This window comes from Tubulanus polymorphus, chromosome 1, assembly GCF_964204645.1.
Source record: "Tubulanus polymorphus chromosome 1, tnTubPoly1.2, whole genome shotgun sequence".
Classification (NCBI taxonomy): Eukaryota; Metazoa; Nemertea; class Palaeonemertea; order Tubulaniformes; family Tubulanidae; genus Tubulanus; species Tubulanus polymorphus.
The window spans coordinates 8,012,201-8,028,786 of NC_134025.1; the positions used below are offsets into that span (position 1 = coordinate 8,012,201).

Consider the following 16,586-nt stretch of genomic DNA (forward strand, 5'->3'; position numbering starts at 1 on the left):
GCCAAGAACTTTTTCCATTGCACAGAAATCAGCAAATGAATCAAGGTTTTCATTACCTTCAAAAAGACAACAAGAAATGGGAAATTTCATCTACAGAATATTTTATTCGACAGAAATCTAAAAAAGTGCATTTTGCTATTAGTAAAGAAACCAGGTACATATTCATATTTCATGATCATCAACAAGTCGCACATCACAAATCAATTGTGTAACATGAAAGAAAATCACCTTCAAATTATTGTTATGTGGAATTATGGCAGGTATCTAATATAAGCACATGTCAGTGTAGCAGTGTAACATATATGTTATAGCTTTGCTTGTTCAGTCACGAGTCATTTAGCTATTCCAATAACACCACAGGCCAATCTGCCACCAGCATTTCCAGTGGTTTTGCTCAATTCATGGCCACCCTTACCGAGATCATCAACATCAGCGTGAACCTAAAAGTTTACAAACAGGATATGAAACTAACATCATGTACATTTTCAATTACGGTATACTCTGGCTAAATCCACAAAGAATGGTATAATCTGTTACTGAATTAGTCAATCTTGAGAGAAATAAGTCTTGACTGATGTTAAGGCCATGGATTCTCTTAGAACAATCATGGTCGAGTCAAGCAAACGATGCAGGAATATTGAAGCATTTATCGGGACAAGTGGTTATCAACTTAAATGCTTCTAAGTTGGGGGGAGTTTTTAATGGGAATTCGGACTCTCCCATTATACTCACCACAACACTCCTTCCAATTATAGAATTTACACCAACCAACTGAATCATTTTATCAGTTATATCAATTGTTACAACACCATCGTCATTAGCTAAAACGTTGCCAAGATCACCAACATGTCTAATATAAACAACACAAAAAACAAGTTTATGAATACCAACATTAAGCTCACAATTGTGTGTAGTTAGAAAAATATCTAACTATATAATAATTATACCTACCTCATATCATCCTCTGGGGCTCCGTGCTCTTTAGCAAAAGGGTTGAAATGTCCTCCTGCACTTACACAACCTACTCAGGAAAATCATTACAATTTACAAAAGGGCAGATTAATTAAGAGCAGTTTCAATGAAATCTTACCATTTGAATAGTCGCCGAACTCATGAATATGGAAACCATGTTTTCCTCGTGCAAGACCTGTAATGGAGCCAGTAACCTTCACTAGATCCGAGTTTGCCTACAATAAAAAAGACCACCTTTTTTAATTTCAGATATCAACAGAACATTGAAGAAGGGTGAGGCGAAATCTTAACAATTACACTGGTGACAGATTAGTCAAGAGATCATGCTCTCTGAATTTCAGTTGATCTTCCGAGGTTATGCATCAGTTTGTTCGCGGATTTAGCATTCACTATGAATTTACACACTTGCACAATGTTGATACAAGACTTTGGCACCCACAGACTGTAATGTGGGGCGACTGCCTATTTTATTTTGTTAAGCGAATGAATAGGCGAGGACATGTCAGCTACACCCCTTGTGTGTGTGTGTGTGTCTATTTGCAGTTTTTCAGCATGTGCAACTTCCAAGTCATAGCATTGCCATTATAGTTAGTCAGTAACTAGTCAGTAACCTGTCTGTGGTTTAGTTTCACGATCGGATATTTTCACAAACCACATGGTATAAGCCCATCCGATTATAAAAAGCTTACCACCAACGATTAGGTAACTAACTAGTCAGTAACCTGACCCTGGTTTAGTTTAACGATCAGATATTTTCACAAACCACATGGTATAAGCCCATCCGATTATAAAAAGCTTACCACCAACGATTAGGCAACTAACTACATTGTAGTATGCCAAAAAGTACAGTTTGAGCTGACAAAAGCTGAAAGGGGTGCCCTGAAACTAAAGGCCTGCTAAATCAAATGACAACAAAAATAAGTTTATGGAAATCATGCATTTTAAAAGAAAGATGTGCCAGTACAGGAAAATCAACAAAATCATTCATGGTCAAAGTCACACGACACAGGGGGAGAGGTGTGGCAAAAAAAGGCACACCGACTCGCTCCGACACACCGACGGACGGCGCGGAATGGGACGGCACGGCCCACACGGGGGGTAAAGTAAATGGTTGAGGCAGTGCTACATACTTCTTGCTGAAAACACACACATCCCTTCACTGCTCCATCACCGGCTAACTGGCAAATAGCTTTCACAGACATGCTTAGAGTTTTACACGAGAGAAGCGCAAGGTGGTCAGCAGGTGTGTGTGCTGCGTACTGTGCGCGTCGTCGGATACGGCTCACTGAATACCGGAATAAGTACCCTAGAGCGCCGCCTTTATTCCTATAGACTGGTTGCCGTTTGACTGCGAATGCACTGCCACTGGGTGCACTAGCCGACTGTCGCGTTTATTTCCTAATCCTGTCTTAGAAACCCCACAAAGGAGGATAATCTCACATATTCAAATTTCTAAGTACATCAATAAGCCGTGTGGAGTGGAATGTCACTTACATTATTAACCAAAACGTGGCTTCGCGTGTGGGATTCGAACTCACCAGGGTTGCGTGCTGGCCCAAAAATCATTAACTGTGTTATTTTTTTCCGACCTGCTAGCCGTTTTTAGTCTAAAGAGTTTCAATCAAATGACTGCTCATTGATAAATTGTGATTAGTCATATACGGTGATAGAATAGATTACAATACATGTGGATTGCCAAGTGTAAAACCTCTCCAATAAAATTTGAATTGCATTGTATATCTGTGCCTTCAGTACTCGCTGTCGCGGTAGTGTGATCGTCAACGCGCATTTTAACCGTGTCTCGCGGCTTTAACTTTCCGTTTAGCGTGTAAACCATTGCGGTAAGATGTTCTATATGACTTTAAGCCGGTGTATAACCCTTCCAGCAACCAAAGGAAATGGAATTCGGCCGTGAGAAAGAATAACAAATACCCTCGCAAGGTCGGAAGAGAGGACCAAGAAAAAAGACAGGTAGCGCCAGCTGTATTGGCGGCATGGCCGACTCCGTGGCCGCTTCTCAATGTTTGGCGGATTTGACGAAAGCTGCCGAAATTATTTCTGTAAGTTTGTTAAACATAAGAAAGAGACACTGACTTTCAAGTTGTTGTCAGAATGTTTTTTTAATCTACAGGCCTACGAAGATACTGCGCATGCGCAGTGGTTTCCGCCGCATCTTGACGGTCACAGGCATAAGTGAAGCCATTTCATCCCTTGTTATTTTCATATATTACACCATCGTGACCGCCTGATAATGATCCTTAACGGCCAATTGTTTATCAGAACTTAATAGCGGATAAATAATCAATATCAACACAAGGTATTTCCGTGATATTTTGAATTTATTTACATTTCAAATTTAGCGCCATTCTCGCGAGATTATCAACAACCCGGAAATGAAATCCAAGCCAGTTTACAAGCCCCTGTGGTTTTGTGGTTGGCCTGGCGGCTAGAGACTTTTTAATGTGTGCCCCATACCATACAGTATATATTACAGAAAGGCAGGAATCACGCCTGTCTCTATGATGCTTAACACTACCTGTGCTCCAGACGGCTGAACACTGCCATTGAAGCCTTTTAGCTCAGAAGTATCATTTTTAACGCAAAAATGGCTCTGCTCGTCCCTGGGTTTGCTTCCATTTTGTGAATGCAAGATAAAGGCTTAGCTTAGATGGAAGACAATAGCAGAAGCGATACTTCATTTAAATCATTGATTATTTTTTACTTTTTAGGCTCCTCCAAGTATCGTCACTTCTGAACAACGTCATGCGGCTGAAGGAGTATTTTTGTCTTTCAAAAAGTCGAAACTCCCGTATGACACCTGTAAATTCATTTTGGGTAAGTATAATTTCATGCCATCGCACATTCTATGAGCTCAAAATGTTTTTTCATTAAACATTTATATGTATTTTCTCGAAACATTTCAGAAAATAGCAAAAATGACTACGTTTTATTCCACGCAGCGTCGACTATGAAAGAAAACATCATCAAAGAATGGACTCTTCTTAGTCCGGAGGAAATTGATTCACTACGAACATTTCTATTTTACTATGTGCTGCACAATGTTGAGTAAGTTTTCAGAGCTTTGAAATTGGCGTCGGAATGATGAGATAAGAGACGATTTGTATTACAACTTGTTCGACAACTCAGACCTTTTAATGTTTTATAAATGCTAACTTGATTCTGACGCTGTTGAAATGTAACGTATTATGTTTTTCAGTTTGCAGAACTTTGTCCGTGAGCAAATTCTACAGGCAGTGGCTGTGATAGTGAAAAGAGGCATGTTTGACACGAAAAAAACTGATCAAGAGCAACTTTTCAATGAGATAACCAAGTTAATCCATAGCGGTCAAATGTCATTGGTATGTAAGGTTTCCGTGTTGATATCTGTGATTTTGATTATGCTCATTTGAAGCGGCTGAAATTACTGCATAGTTACTAATTACCTCTTTCAGCAAATGATAGCATGTTCTGTAATGGGTGCTCTGTTGAATGAGTACGCAACTGGAAATAGAAGCAGCAAGATCGGTTTGCCGTGGGAATTTCACAACAAATGTAAACGCTCATTTCAGGTGAGAGAAATTCCTCTATTATTTTGTAACCAATCTGGTTACTGAGTTTGCTATGAATTGAATGTTACTCATCTTATTCTTCATTTCTAGGATAGTGAGTTAAAACGTATGTTTTTGTTGGTGCTACAAATATTGAATGAATTGTTGAATTTTGGCGGCGCACTATCTCGTGATATCATTGTTCTGTTCAACCGGTTTCTTTCCATCGCTGAACAAATATTGAACTGGGAGTTCATTCCCAGAGCATATATCCTTTTACGAATGATCTGAAACATGACAGTTTGCATTCAGAATTATGCATAATGTTTTCCTTAATGAACGTAATCACTGCCAAGACGATTCGTTGGTTTATTTGGAGGCAGTGGAAACATAGCTCTTCGTCCGAGCGAATCCTGGAGAGATATTTTCCTGAAAAATGATGTTTTGCAAATTTTCTTCAAAGTCAGTCACACTATTTTTGTGTCCGATCTTTCCTGACTAGAATATTTGAGCCATCTTGAAATGATTTCTCAATTTTCAGGTACACGAAAAAGTTCATCATAATTCTGAAATGTCTCATCATTCCATGCAATGTCTTGTCCAATTGTCTTCCCTTACTGGTAGAATATTTCCCGGTGAATCTGCTCGTGATACATACTTCGCTAGTTATGTAGAACACTTCTTGCAACTGCTGTCCATGTGAGTATTACACTTAAATTGGATCGATCATTCATTGGTGGCTGTCTTGTCGTCAGATATTTGAAATAATGGTGAAAATGTATTTTGATCTTTTTCAGTATTGATCTACAAGATTACGAGGCTCTCGGTATTTCGCAGATAATTCACTCGTTGGTTCTGCTATTTCCGATTTCTTGTCTGAAAAAACTGGAAGAGAACGTTCGCGATTCGTTCATACAACGCCTGATGCAGTTAACGTGTACGTTCGGTAAAGCTGCTGCTATGGAGGAAACGTTACATAAAGACGACTGTCGTTACACTGAAGCGTACGAAAAAATGCTCGACACATGGGCAACACTGCTCACTGACACTGATAATTTTCCCTGCGGTGTCCTGCAATCGCAATCACAGGAAATCATTAACTCCTACCTGCAGTGTCATTTAGCCCCTCCAGACGGCATTCGTAATCAGGTATCCTCAAACAAATATCCATTGTTGAACATCTCATCGTCGTTCGATCAATGAGTCATTCCTCGGCAGTCTAATGATTGAATTGTCTGTTGTCGTTTTAGAAAAGTGATGGTTCACTCGTTAATGATAATGACGATGAGTATGAGGATGAGGATGATGATGACCGCGATCGTTTTAAAGATCAACTCGGTACTATAGGTCTCTTTTGTCGACATGTTCCTCATTATAGTGTGCCATTGTTATCAAGGTAGGAATTAGGTGTGATAAATTTGCGCACTCACTTTCGATTGAAATCATTATTCTGACTAGTTCCTTCAAGTGATTCGTTTTCATACGTAATGAAGGTTGATTGAAGACCGCGTTGGACATCTTCAAGACCATTTACATAGAATGCATCAGATGCCTTCAGGTGGAATCGATGTGCAGAATTTATCTGCTATATTCGAAGATCTACATTGGCTGTTGTTGACTTCTGGTATGTCATAAACAATTATTGATTGGAGCATTAAGATGTATTGATTGCATTCATTAATATTTGAAAGCCTTCATTTGTGTATTTACTCTCTTAATTCGTTATAGCATACGCTTTAACTGATAATGCTGAAGGTGAATATCCAACGATACCTACTGAAATCATGAACCACTCGATTGGACAGGCTGAACAAATCGATATTAAAACCACAATGTCTGTACTTGCCTCTCCGGATCGCAAATACAGAACAGTTGCTGAATCTGATAACAATGTCGACCAGGTCATTAGGTATGATTTTAGACGCTCAAATTCTAAGATCGAGTTTGATAGATTCAATTTCTGATTTAATAATGAGCTCGCATGTTTTTATTGCAGGTTAATATCGGCTGTATTTCGATTATGCGAGACTGAAAAATGGGCAATCTCGAACAGCATGATTGGTTTGCTCAGTCCACAGGTCAGCACTACCGTATCGTGGTTTTTGCACAGATGGGTGAAAGGATACCTTCTAGCTGATGAATCATATTATACTCAAGTGAGTACATTTTAGAATGAATATTCTAATGGCACTTTCATCATCCTAGCCATTGAAATGGTTATTTCACTTCTTAGATTAGTATGGCTCTTTCCACTGCATTTGGCCGTCATTCAGAGGGTGCTCAATGGACAGTGTCGTATTTACTAGACAGGGTGCTCAGTAATTTTTTGGCTTGGACTGGCGAAGAAGCCTTGTGTATAGAAACTGCTCTATTACTTGTCACTTTGGTCGAAAGTAAAGATCGGTAAGTGTTATGATGTGATAGATATTACGGTAGGGCTATTTAATGTTGATCGAATGGATTGAAAACAGTTTCTAAGGTCTCCCTGCTATCTCTTGTGCGCTGGTCTATCAATGAGAACTAGCACCAAGTGATACCAGGGTCGCCTGGATACTTCGACATCGAATGCCTTCTGCTGTCTTACTGCTTCAGGTCCTAGTATTTTCTGTGTGCTAGCTGAAGTCTTAATATGCCAGCACCAGATGATACCAGGGTTTGAATTGGTATGAGTCACTTGAAAGAACCAAAGGATTCCGATTGCGAGTGGTCATTGCGATTGCGAGTGGTCATTTTTTTGTGTAAGTCCAAATATTTTTACACTGACAAAAAAGAAAATAATTTTTCCAGGGCAAATTTCGTTGTACAATGCGATAAATTGATGAACATAGCCAAAGTTCAGTCAATATTGGGATCTCCACTGTCTAATCTGGCTCCTACTGTGAAGCGTCATATTACACAAGCGTTGGTTCTTGCATTTACTGCTACTGAACAGAATGATGTGAAAGAAAAGTTTAAGAAACATGTAAGTGTACACAGGACCTTCATAGAAATGATAAACAAAAAAGGGTTGATATCATTTATGATGTATTTCATTTAAGGTGATCGACAGTTTGTACGAGCGATTTCAAAATATTCTGAACTTGCCAGATTTCCACAAAATGTTCGAGCAGGTTAAAGTGAAAATGGAAGTGTCTGACCTGCTGCACAGTTGCTGTGGTGTGGCTCAGGCTGCTACTGTACAGAATATTGATACATTGTTCCTGTTTCTCTCACCAGTATTATCTGAAGCTCCTAGATTGTTAGGTAAACAATATTTTGCCTCAAGAGATTGATTTGCCCAATGACAGTCACTCAAGGAAGCTATGATTTGGTTATACTCCTTGGGATTTTTTCATTATTTTGCAGATATATATCATAATCACGAGGCTATTGTTTATATAATTTTGGAGCTATTTGTCGATGTGGCGAATCGTATATTGTGCTTCTTGAATTCAGTAAGTACCAATGTGTTAAGAGGTTATTCATCTACGATTAAATGGAGAATCTGCTCATCCCTCCTGAGATCACTTGTGCGCTGGTTTGATTGTAATACTAGCACCAAGTGATACCAGGAAGGATTTCGGAATAAGTCTACATTTCCCTAGCTGCCTGTGGATAACTAAGGAAACTTTATATGATTGATTAATTGGTAATTAATTGTGCCTCATGATGAAACATAACATTGAGGAATTTGCCGAGTTGCAGGAATCTCTTCTATTTTCTATTCCTTACTTGATCTTTAAAAACTATCATTTGATTTTGGCTGCAATTTTCCATTTCCTCCTTCCTTTACAAACCCGACCTTTATCCAATTTTTCCCCTGTATTCTTTATTATGAATTTAGTTTATGTTCTTCATTTTGGTTTTTCCTGGGAGTGAACTGTGATTCGGTTGTGGTCCTGTGATAGTGATTATGAGAGCTGAAGGCATATTTTCTTCCTATCATACATTCATAGCAGCACCAGTGTATGTTTATATGCCTAGTAATCTATTTTGTTAAATTGGCTCTTTCAGGATGATTCTAGTAAATTTTATGAAAATTGCATTTCTATTATGCAAGTTTATGCAAAGCATAACGTTGGTAAGTTTCAACTTCCTTTGAAGTGTTGTTTATTTGTATTGCTGTTTTGTAGATTTAATTTCATATTTTCTCCTTTGACAGGGCGTTACTCTGCCTCAGAATTGGATGAAGAGGATACATATCAAGATCTGTTATTGGTTATGGAACTTCTGTCTCATATACTCTCAAAGGACTTCTTTGATATTGCAGTCATTGGTAAGTTGAAAGCTGGCGATAAACGGCAGGGTAACACATCTTGACTTAATCACAGAGGGGATGAATAAATCATATTTGTCTTATTTCCAGATGACAATCCTTCAGACCAACGGACAAATGGCGGTGATGTTGTTGTCTATGGCCTTAGCACTATTGTGCCTTTCATTAATGAAGAATTACTCAAGGTGATTAGTGATGATAATCTTGTCTCAATTATCATGGAATGTTTTTGATGATACCTTGATCAGTTCGTAAATTTGTGATGTAATATCCCGTTACAGTTTCCAAAGTTGTGTAATGAATATTTCAAGTTACTGGCGTATATGGCAGAAATCTATCCAGCAAAATTGTGCGCACTGCCGGACAATTTATGTCAGTTCCTGATGGCTTCAATACAAAAAGGCCTCATAGAGTATCCTTTTCATAGCGCGTACATGCGTTTAGAAAATGCAAACATACAAAGCTATGTGCCTAATGATTAAAAACATAACATGGAGGAATTTGCCAGGTTGCAGGAAGCTCTTCTATTTACTATTCCTTTCTTGATCTTCAAAATCTATCATTTTTAGTTTTGAGCTATAATTTCAATTTTCATCCTACCTTACAAACCCAACCTCTTCCTATTTCTGACTTAGTTTCTCATTGAAAGCTTTTGTTTTATGTCCTTTGTTATCCTTTCCCTTGGAGTGAACTGTTAACTTGGTTGTGGTCCGATGATCAAAGATTATGAGAGCTGAAGGCACTCTAGTTCAGTAGAACTCTCTTAATTGGGGGGGGGGTTCATTCGAGGTTAAATGGACCAATTATTTCATCCAAATTAAGTGAAAATCCAAATGAAGCGAGTTCTACTGTATTTATAATAAATCATTATGATTCATTTGCATTTTATTGTTTAGTACCATCCTTCACTCACCAAAGACATGGTCCTGATATACTAAAGCAGTGTCTTGAATTCTTGTCAAATTTAGCAAGTCACTGCTTGGAAGTCAATTTTCTTGGTTCAAATGTCCATTCGGCTCTTGCCATCTTTTTAGAGGTAACATTTGATTATGAATTGTTAGATTTTACCCTCTCCCAATACCAATTGGAATTGGGATTACCGGTATGTATAATGAATGTTTGTAATTTCAGGGATTATTTAAACTTGTTGTTTTGGAGTCTTTTGACATGGATCTTGTGGAGATTACAAGCAGCACATTCTTTGCTTTGATATGCTGTCACCAGGTAAAATGATCTGCCACAGTTACGGAATAAAAAAAAAAAACAAAGCTTATGGTTTAATTGTAATTTCATATTCTATTGCATAAACGTGCAAATAGATAGCACTATGTAGGTTAACTAGTTTTAAAATTAGCAGTACAAACTTAAACTTTTACCAGTTATGAAATGAACACCTAATCGACTTACATAGTACTCACTCACATAATCTGTCTTGCATGTATTTGACCCTGGGTTTACTACAACAATATTCTATTGCAGGAGAAGTTCCAATTGCTAGTCAATGAACTACTTAACATGCAACAAGATGAAAGCACACGGCAGCGTATTTTAACTGCATTCCAACACATTTCACCTCCGAATATCAAATACTTGAACAATAGACAAAACAAAATTGCATTTCTTCAGGGATTTGAAAAGTTCCTAGTGGATGTACGCGGATTTCTGTGCATTAAATGATTGGATTACCGGTAGCCTATATTCATAGACTGTGCAAACTTGTGATAATTAAGATAGGAGTTTGTTGACCGTGTGGCTGGCTGTCAAAAATTGATGTAAATTTTACTGAATTTTATCTATCCGCTATTGAATAAATCTGGAATAAGTTTTATAAAAATTGTTGTTCAATGGTTTAGTTCATTCATTTTTGTTGTGTACCAGTACACATGCTTTGTCCGATTCTGATGAAAGACTGGTACAGATTACTTCACTCATTTCTTTAAATCCTTGGTTACAAGATTAAACGAACTTGAGGAGGCTAATGAAATTAACTGGTGGCCTGAAAATCTGTCCAGTACCTGGTGCAGGCGTCTTTCATTAAATGTTGCCTTTATCATATTGTCTCCTGATTAATAAGTCAATTGGCAGAAAATATCTAAAATGCTGTTTTCTTATTACAAGGAGACAGTTGCAGCAATTTTTTGGTTTTAGTATTTCAAGAATCGCAGGTAATCAGGTCTGGTTTTCTAACTGTGGCATGCGAGTAATAAGCTAGTTTACCGGGCGGAAGTGGAGTAGTCTGTGTATGAACCGATCGTAATTGAAAGCGATGAAAAGAAGTAGCTGATGTGTGAAACATAATTGCATGGATTCATGGTTTTTGCGGATGACATGAGTTCCAGAGCCTAAGCTAGGTCTGTATCATAAACAGGCTCTCTGTATAATGTACGAAAAAATGTACAGACTGTCAACATAGACACCACCAGTTTCATCAATCAGTTGATGCTGTCTTCTTGTTGGAATAGAAGGACGATGAGGATTGTCTGTCTGCTGAACAAAATGAGGATATTTCCAAAAATTGATTGTCCATCCTTTTTATCACTGTTTTGTTTATCGGCATCATCAATTAACCATGCACCCTTCAAAGGCTTCATCCAATCCATCTCAACCATGATCCATATCTACTAATATTCTGTTGAATTACGAATTATTATTAGTACTAGGGCCTACACTTTACTTCACTAACTTGTAAGTGTAACTATAAACTGAATAAATAAACCAAAATTAAATCTCAATTCTCTTACCAACTTATTTAAGATATTATATTAAAGAAAAATTGGATGTTTTGGCCAATGCAGCGTTATTTGTGTAGATGCTATTTTGCCAATGGCTATTATGATCTATACTAAATAAAGAGTAGGACCTAGGTCTAATATAATTAGGACCCAGAGAGTTAGGGTTACACTCAGACTTGAAGTTTGTTTACTCCTAGGACTAGGTCTAGTGGAAAGACAAATTGCTGGCGCTGTTTCGAATCCCGCTCTATTTGCTCTATCTTCTTAAACTCTGATCTCCACACTTCCCTTGAGTTGCGCACTTCTGTACCTATGCTATGGGCGGCGTAGATTAGCCAATCAAAACGAGCCTTTGGCAAAAAAGCATAAACAGGAATTATGCCTCATTGGCAAAATATCCACTGCCTATTCTTGATTATAATAATCAAGAATAGTTCAATAATATTGAACTGATGTCCGTTTATTTTATTTTAGGATTGCATCTTTCATATTTATTAGTCCGCCCCCGTCAAAATGATTCTTCTGGGTAAGTTTTCAGATATTGAATTCGATGAATGAAATTTCATTTGAAATGTGTTTTGAGTTTCATTGATATATTCTACCGACAGAATTACCTGAAGTCGCATTGCGAGAATGCTTGCAAAGTTTACGATACCATTTGGATCTTCTGGATGAATTGGTCATTTCTGCTGATGAGGGAACATGGAATCGTTGGAGCAGCAAACGTCGCCAGCCGGAAGAGTCGAGGAAAGGTCTGGAGAAATTTTTGCCATGTTTTATTCTAGCATATCCACAGGGCCATATTTAGCAATTGGCTGCCACCCTTCCCCACCAATTTTGGAAAATGCCCATATTGCAAATATTGTTATATCCTAATAGAACTGCCCTTTTCGGGTTTCTCTGCCCCTCCCCCAAATCAAAATGCTAGCTCCAGCCCTGATTCATCAAATAATTCAGCACTATTCTCTCCATGTAACTTTTTGACAATTTTTTGTAGATGTCGATAAAGGCAATTCCAAGGTAAAACCAATTATGGTTCATGAAGTAGAAGATAGTGTATCTGGTTGTAGTGGCAATGATGATGATATTGGTGGTTCAGAGAATGAAGACTCCACATCTGGCATGCCAAAAATTGCAAACACTTATTCGATCTTGGAAGGAAGCGTCTTTCTTCCAAATCCATCGATACAGGAAGAGACAAAGAAGAGTAGTGAAAATCCTCCTACCCAGGATAAGAATAAAAAAGAAGATATTATACCGAAAGGAAAAATGTGTTCAAATGCAGAGAATTCATCAAATATGAACTCTGTAACTGTAGATTCTGATATCGATGTTGAAAATGAATCGAATTCAACATCAGAAACTGTATTACAACCACCACCAGTTGCGAAAGACCGTGAATGTACCTTCGTCGAAGTAAAACGTGAACGAATGTCACCCATACCGAGTGCGAGTCGGGATACGCCTAGCAGTTCAACTCCCAGTCCTGCTGTATCGAGCGTCAAGGAAGAGCAGTTGTCCCCAAGTAGCTCGTCATCCGGCAAATACCAACATTATGGGTTGAGCCCTCGACCATTTCGTAAAAATCAAATAATCCCACCTCAGTCTCTATATAATCCAACTGCTGCAGGTAAATAATAGGCCTATTTAAAACTCATTTTCTTTAGAAAATATAACACAGTTAGCATGTAAAACTAATTACGACAGTTTTATTTTTTTAGGACCACGTGGAAAATTGCCGAATTACTTCATGCCCAAACCATTTGTGAATCGTGATGGTACTGTCTTGAACAAGTGTCATATCTGTCTGAATATCTATCCATCGCATCAGAAGCTCGCGCGACACCTGCGTAGACATGCCGGTGTTCGGCCGTTCAGATGTCATTTGTGTGGAAAGTGCTTTTTCCAGGTGTGCGACTTAAAAAGACATCGTACAGGAGTGCATGCTGAGGATGCACCATTTCATTGCGGTCAGTGTGGTAAAGTGTACGCGTATCCAACGGACTTACGACAACATGTAAAATCTCATTTCAAATCGAATGATATCAAAGTAGAAAACGAGGATAGCAAAGTTGGCCTGCTGGAAGCTATTCAGAAGGTTGTTAAGCATGAAGAGACTGCAGACAGAGAGGCTGGTATACCGAACAAAGTTAGAATAATCGCGATAAAAAGGACAAATGCGCAAGCAGCTGATGTTACTACTGTTCAAAAACTACCAGTAAGCGAAGAATCTACATCGACGAATAACATGGGAATCTCTACAACGAATGCTGGTCAAACTGCGCTGCTAGCTTCAGTCAATAATCAGAAGAGTATATTGCTGAATAAACCAAAAACATACGCAATAGTCAATAATTCTAGTGGTGTATCTCGACCGCTTGCTATTCTTACCCCTACACCTTCATCGAAACAAAACATTTCACTGCCAGAAACACACCAGTGTAATAGTCAACCGGTGTTTAATCAGGGAAATAGTGCTTTTAGCCATTCCAATTTGACATACATTCGCCATCCAGCTTCTCAGAATTATCGCAATGATAATAACGCAGCACAAGTGCGGCCACCAACCTATTTATTCCAACCTCAAGTCGCACCTGTTCGAATCGTTCAGTCAAATATGAATGTTACGGCACCCGCATTTCAACCAGTCCGCTATCAATCCTTGATTACAGGTGCTGTAAACCAGTCCCTGCCACTGTCCCAACCATCAATCCCTAGACCTCCCCCTTTACAGCGATTTGGATCAGTTTCTTCTTTGAACGTACATCATAATATTGGGCATGCATCTACGCATTTGTCACTACCTCCTCCGCCGATGCAGACAGCACCTGCTGCGCTTCGAGCTGCTAGTTCAGAAGCGACTATAACGAATACGCGGCTTCACGATAACGCTCCTGTTAATTCAGGACCTCATAAGATTTATGAGGAACATGTAGAAACTGGTGAGACATACGAGATTCTGCAGTTAGATTAAATTCTGTTCACCAAATAATACTATGTACTGTATACATGTACATAAACATGCTTTTAAGTGTTTAAGAGTATATGAAATAGTACTGATTCTCATGTATATAAGGTGTTTATGAATCAGTGAACAATTTATTTTAAACTTAATTGAATATACAATTTACATCATTAAGTTAAGCGTATAAAATCTGTATGTTATTTACTATGGGCAATCTTTTATTGTGTTGTTAGACATTTTGATGAATGTGCTAGAAATTTTGTTTTGGATTATAGTCCAATGAATAGATTTGAGGCTGCTTAGTTCATGAGTCTATTTTGTGACAATTATTGTCTTCATCACTCTTCATTAGTTGGGTCTTATTTTGGGGTTTTATAAACAATCGGGTCTTTTTAGTATTTAGTATTTTAACTCAAGTAGTTAACTTTAGTAGTTCATGTATGTTATTCATATGAATTTGTATGCTTACTACGTTTGATGTATTATGTATGAAGCATTGGCTGCTAGTACCAGATTCTTTGTATACAATAGGATCTCACTAGTGTATTTCTATCTTGTTTTCCATTAATGTTGCATGTGCATACTGGGGCCGGTTTCACAAAGCGTAATTAACCCTTAATTATGATTAAATCACTAATCATGATTAAATTATCATGATTTAATCAAGTTAGGTGTTTCACAAAACGTAATTAACTTTTATTATAATTAAGTTGATTACAGAATTTAATTCTCCTCTAGAGTGTAATTAAACCTTATAATCATCATTAGTTTATTATTAAAAACAAAAAGCTGCAGATATTATTCATGGAATTTGGTGTTTATTAATTGACGACGGCAATTCCTACACTTATTTAGTTTTTCAGATTGTTTGGCTCAAATAATTTGGATTTTTTGCCTTTTGTAAAAAAGGCATGTCTCTATTGATTTATTTTCAAACGTCCTATGTTTTTGTCAGCACGACCACCACATACTTAGAAGTATTGAATTAATTGATTTTGTCCATATATATGATAGATTTCCGTCAGTAGAGTACATATCTATGGAGTTAGTGTTAAAAAGTGCTAATCACTGCTCGGAAATAAACCCCATTTACGAGGATTTAATTTTGCTGACTGGAGGTGAGTTTCTATTTAAAAACTTCTGAGACATCTTACTAAGTTTTTCCACTGGTTCCTGAGACCTTTCAGAGCAATCTTTAACTCCCAAAGGAGTGAATTTCTCTTTTCCTCTAAACAAGGAAGGTTGTTGATGCTTGGACAGCAAATGGCTGTCTAAAGTTCCGCCATTTTGATACAGTTAAATTGTAATCAAGTTGCCTAATTATGTAATTAGTTAATTTTGTAATTAAACCCTTTCGTGAAACCGAATTTTAATCGTAATTAACTAATCATGATTAAGGAAATTTAATCATGAATTAGGTCCTAATTATAATTAAAGTTAATTATGCTTTGTGAAACCGGCCCCTGGGTACATATCGGTACAGTAATTCAAGAATTTGGTGTAATTTTGTAACATGAATGATACTATTGTAGATTACAATTGGCATTAGAACAAATATGAAATAATTCAAACTAAATGAAATACTTCGGAAGATATATAAATATTCTGAATTCCTAGTCATTGTACGTCTTAATGGCATTTCATGATCATTTCCTACTTACCGGGTATTTTTATTTTTACTGAGAAAATCTTTTTTTCTTTTGGCAATCATGTCTTAATCGTAACTGACCAATAGTATGTAAGTTAAATTGTAACTGGTTTTCTATAGTTTGCTGTCGCTGATGATTGAATAAAATTCAAATTCACTTAGAATAAAGTACGTATGTATTCAAAGGTTAATCTTTCTTCTATCATGGTTTTTATTTGTGCATAACATATATATTGTCAATATGGTTTCTCATCACCACCACACTGGATCAAGGATTTATGCGGAGGGTTAACAGATTCCATAGTCAATGAAAGAGTTCGTTTACAGGTTGCTGGTATCAAATAAGTTTATACCAAGAAATTGATTCAATCTTCTGGATCCTGTTGTTTACATTTTTCTCTTGATAGCAGCAATTCTTGTTTGGAGAGATTGTTAGCCATTTTGAGATCATGTAAGAGTCCAGATG

At 37.5% G+C, this 16,586-nt stretch overlaps 3 protein-coding genes across 3 annotated transcripts; 2 read left to right on the forward strand and 1 right to left on the reverse strand.

Moving 5' to 3' along the window:
• Positions 1-89: 89 nt before the first annotated feature.
• LOC141915483 (superoxide dismutase [Cu-Zn]-like) lies at positions 90-2,287 on the reverse strand. Its single transcript, XM_074807035.1, has 5 exons — positions 2,103-2,287; positions 1,091-1,187; positions 952-1,021; positions 733-850; positions 90-440 (listed from the first exon to the last, which is right to left on the reverse strand). The coding sequence occupies exons 1-5, from the start codon at positions 2,172-2,174 to the stop codon at positions 333-335; spliced, it is 465 nt and encodes a 154-aa protein (XP_074663136.1). The 5' UTR covers positions 2,175-2,287; the 3' UTR covers positions 90-332.
• Positions 2,288-2,593: 306 nt separating this feature from the next.
• Positions 2,594-10,588, forward strand: LOC141915489 (exportin-4-like). Its single transcript, XM_074807043.1, has 24 exons — positions 2,594-3,032; positions 3,702-3,807; positions 3,897-4,038; positions 4,190-4,331; positions 4,425-4,541; positions 4,632-4,788; positions 4,870-4,982; positions 5,062-5,219; positions 5,318-5,669; positions 5,771-5,916; positions 6,014-6,144; positions 6,249-6,429; positions 6,517-6,676; positions 6,754-6,923; positions 7,308-7,482; positions 7,559-7,763; positions 7,866-7,954; positions 8,514-8,580; positions 8,662-8,775; positions 8,866-8,960; positions 9,057-9,187; positions 9,694-9,811; positions 9,907-9,999; positions 10,255-10,588. The coding sequence occupies exons 1-24, from the start codon at positions 2,967-2,969 to the stop codon at positions 10,450-10,452; spliced, it is 3,426 nt and encodes a 1,141-aa protein (XP_074663144.1). The 5' UTR covers positions 2,594-2,966; the 3' UTR covers positions 10,453-10,588.
• Positions 10,589-11,008: 420 nt separating this feature from the next.
• LOC141915467 (uncharacterized) lies at positions 11,009-16,248 on the forward strand. The gene is made up of 5 exons (XM_074807011.1): positions 11,009-11,126; positions 11,982-12,033; positions 12,116-12,259; positions 12,505-13,137; positions 13,229-16,248. The coding sequence occupies exons 2-5, from the start codon at positions 12,021-12,023 to the stop codon at positions 14,479-14,481; spliced, it is 2,043 nt and encodes a 680-aa protein (XP_074663112.1). The 5' UTR covers positions 11,009-11,126; positions 11,982-12,020; the 3' UTR covers positions 14,482-16,248.
• The last annotated feature ends 338 nt before the right edge of the window (positions 16,249-16,586 follow it).

Bases quoted from the DNA above. Each gene is read 5' to 3' on its own strand.
- LOC141915483 (XM_074807035.1), bottom strand. From the start codon at position 2,174: ATGTCTGTGAAAGCTATTTGCCAGTTAGCCGGTGATGGAGCAGTGAAG. The intron at 851-951 runs GTAGGTATAATT...TGTTTATATTAG, and splicing joins GCCCCAGAGGATGATATGAG to ACATGTTGGTGATCTTGGCA. The intron at 441-732 runs GTGAGTATAATG...GTAAACTTTTAG, and splicing joins TAATTGGAAGGAGTGTTGTG to GTTCACGCTGATGTTGATGA.
- LOC141915489 (XM_074807043.1), top strand. From the start codon at position 2,967: ATGGCCGACTCCGTGGCCGCTTCTCAATGTTTGGCGGATTTGACGAAA. The intron at 3,033-3,701 runs GTAAGTTTGTTA...TTTACTTTTTAG, and splicing joins AAGCTGCCGAAATTATTTCT to GCTCCTCCAAGTATCGTCAC. The intron at 7,955-8,513 runs GTAAGTACCAAT...TGGCTCTTTCAG, and splicing joins TATTGTGCTTCTTGAATTCA to GATGATTCTAGTAAATTTTA.
- LOC141915467 (XM_074807011.1), top strand. The intron at 12,260-12,504 runs GTCTGGAGAAAT...AATTTTTTGTAG, and splicing joins GCCGGAAGAGTCGAGGAAAG to ATGTCGATAAAGGCAATTCC. The intron at 13,138-13,228 runs GTAAATAATAGG...TTATTTTTTTAG, and splicing joins ATATAATCCAACTGCTGCAG to GACCACGTGGAAAATTGCCG.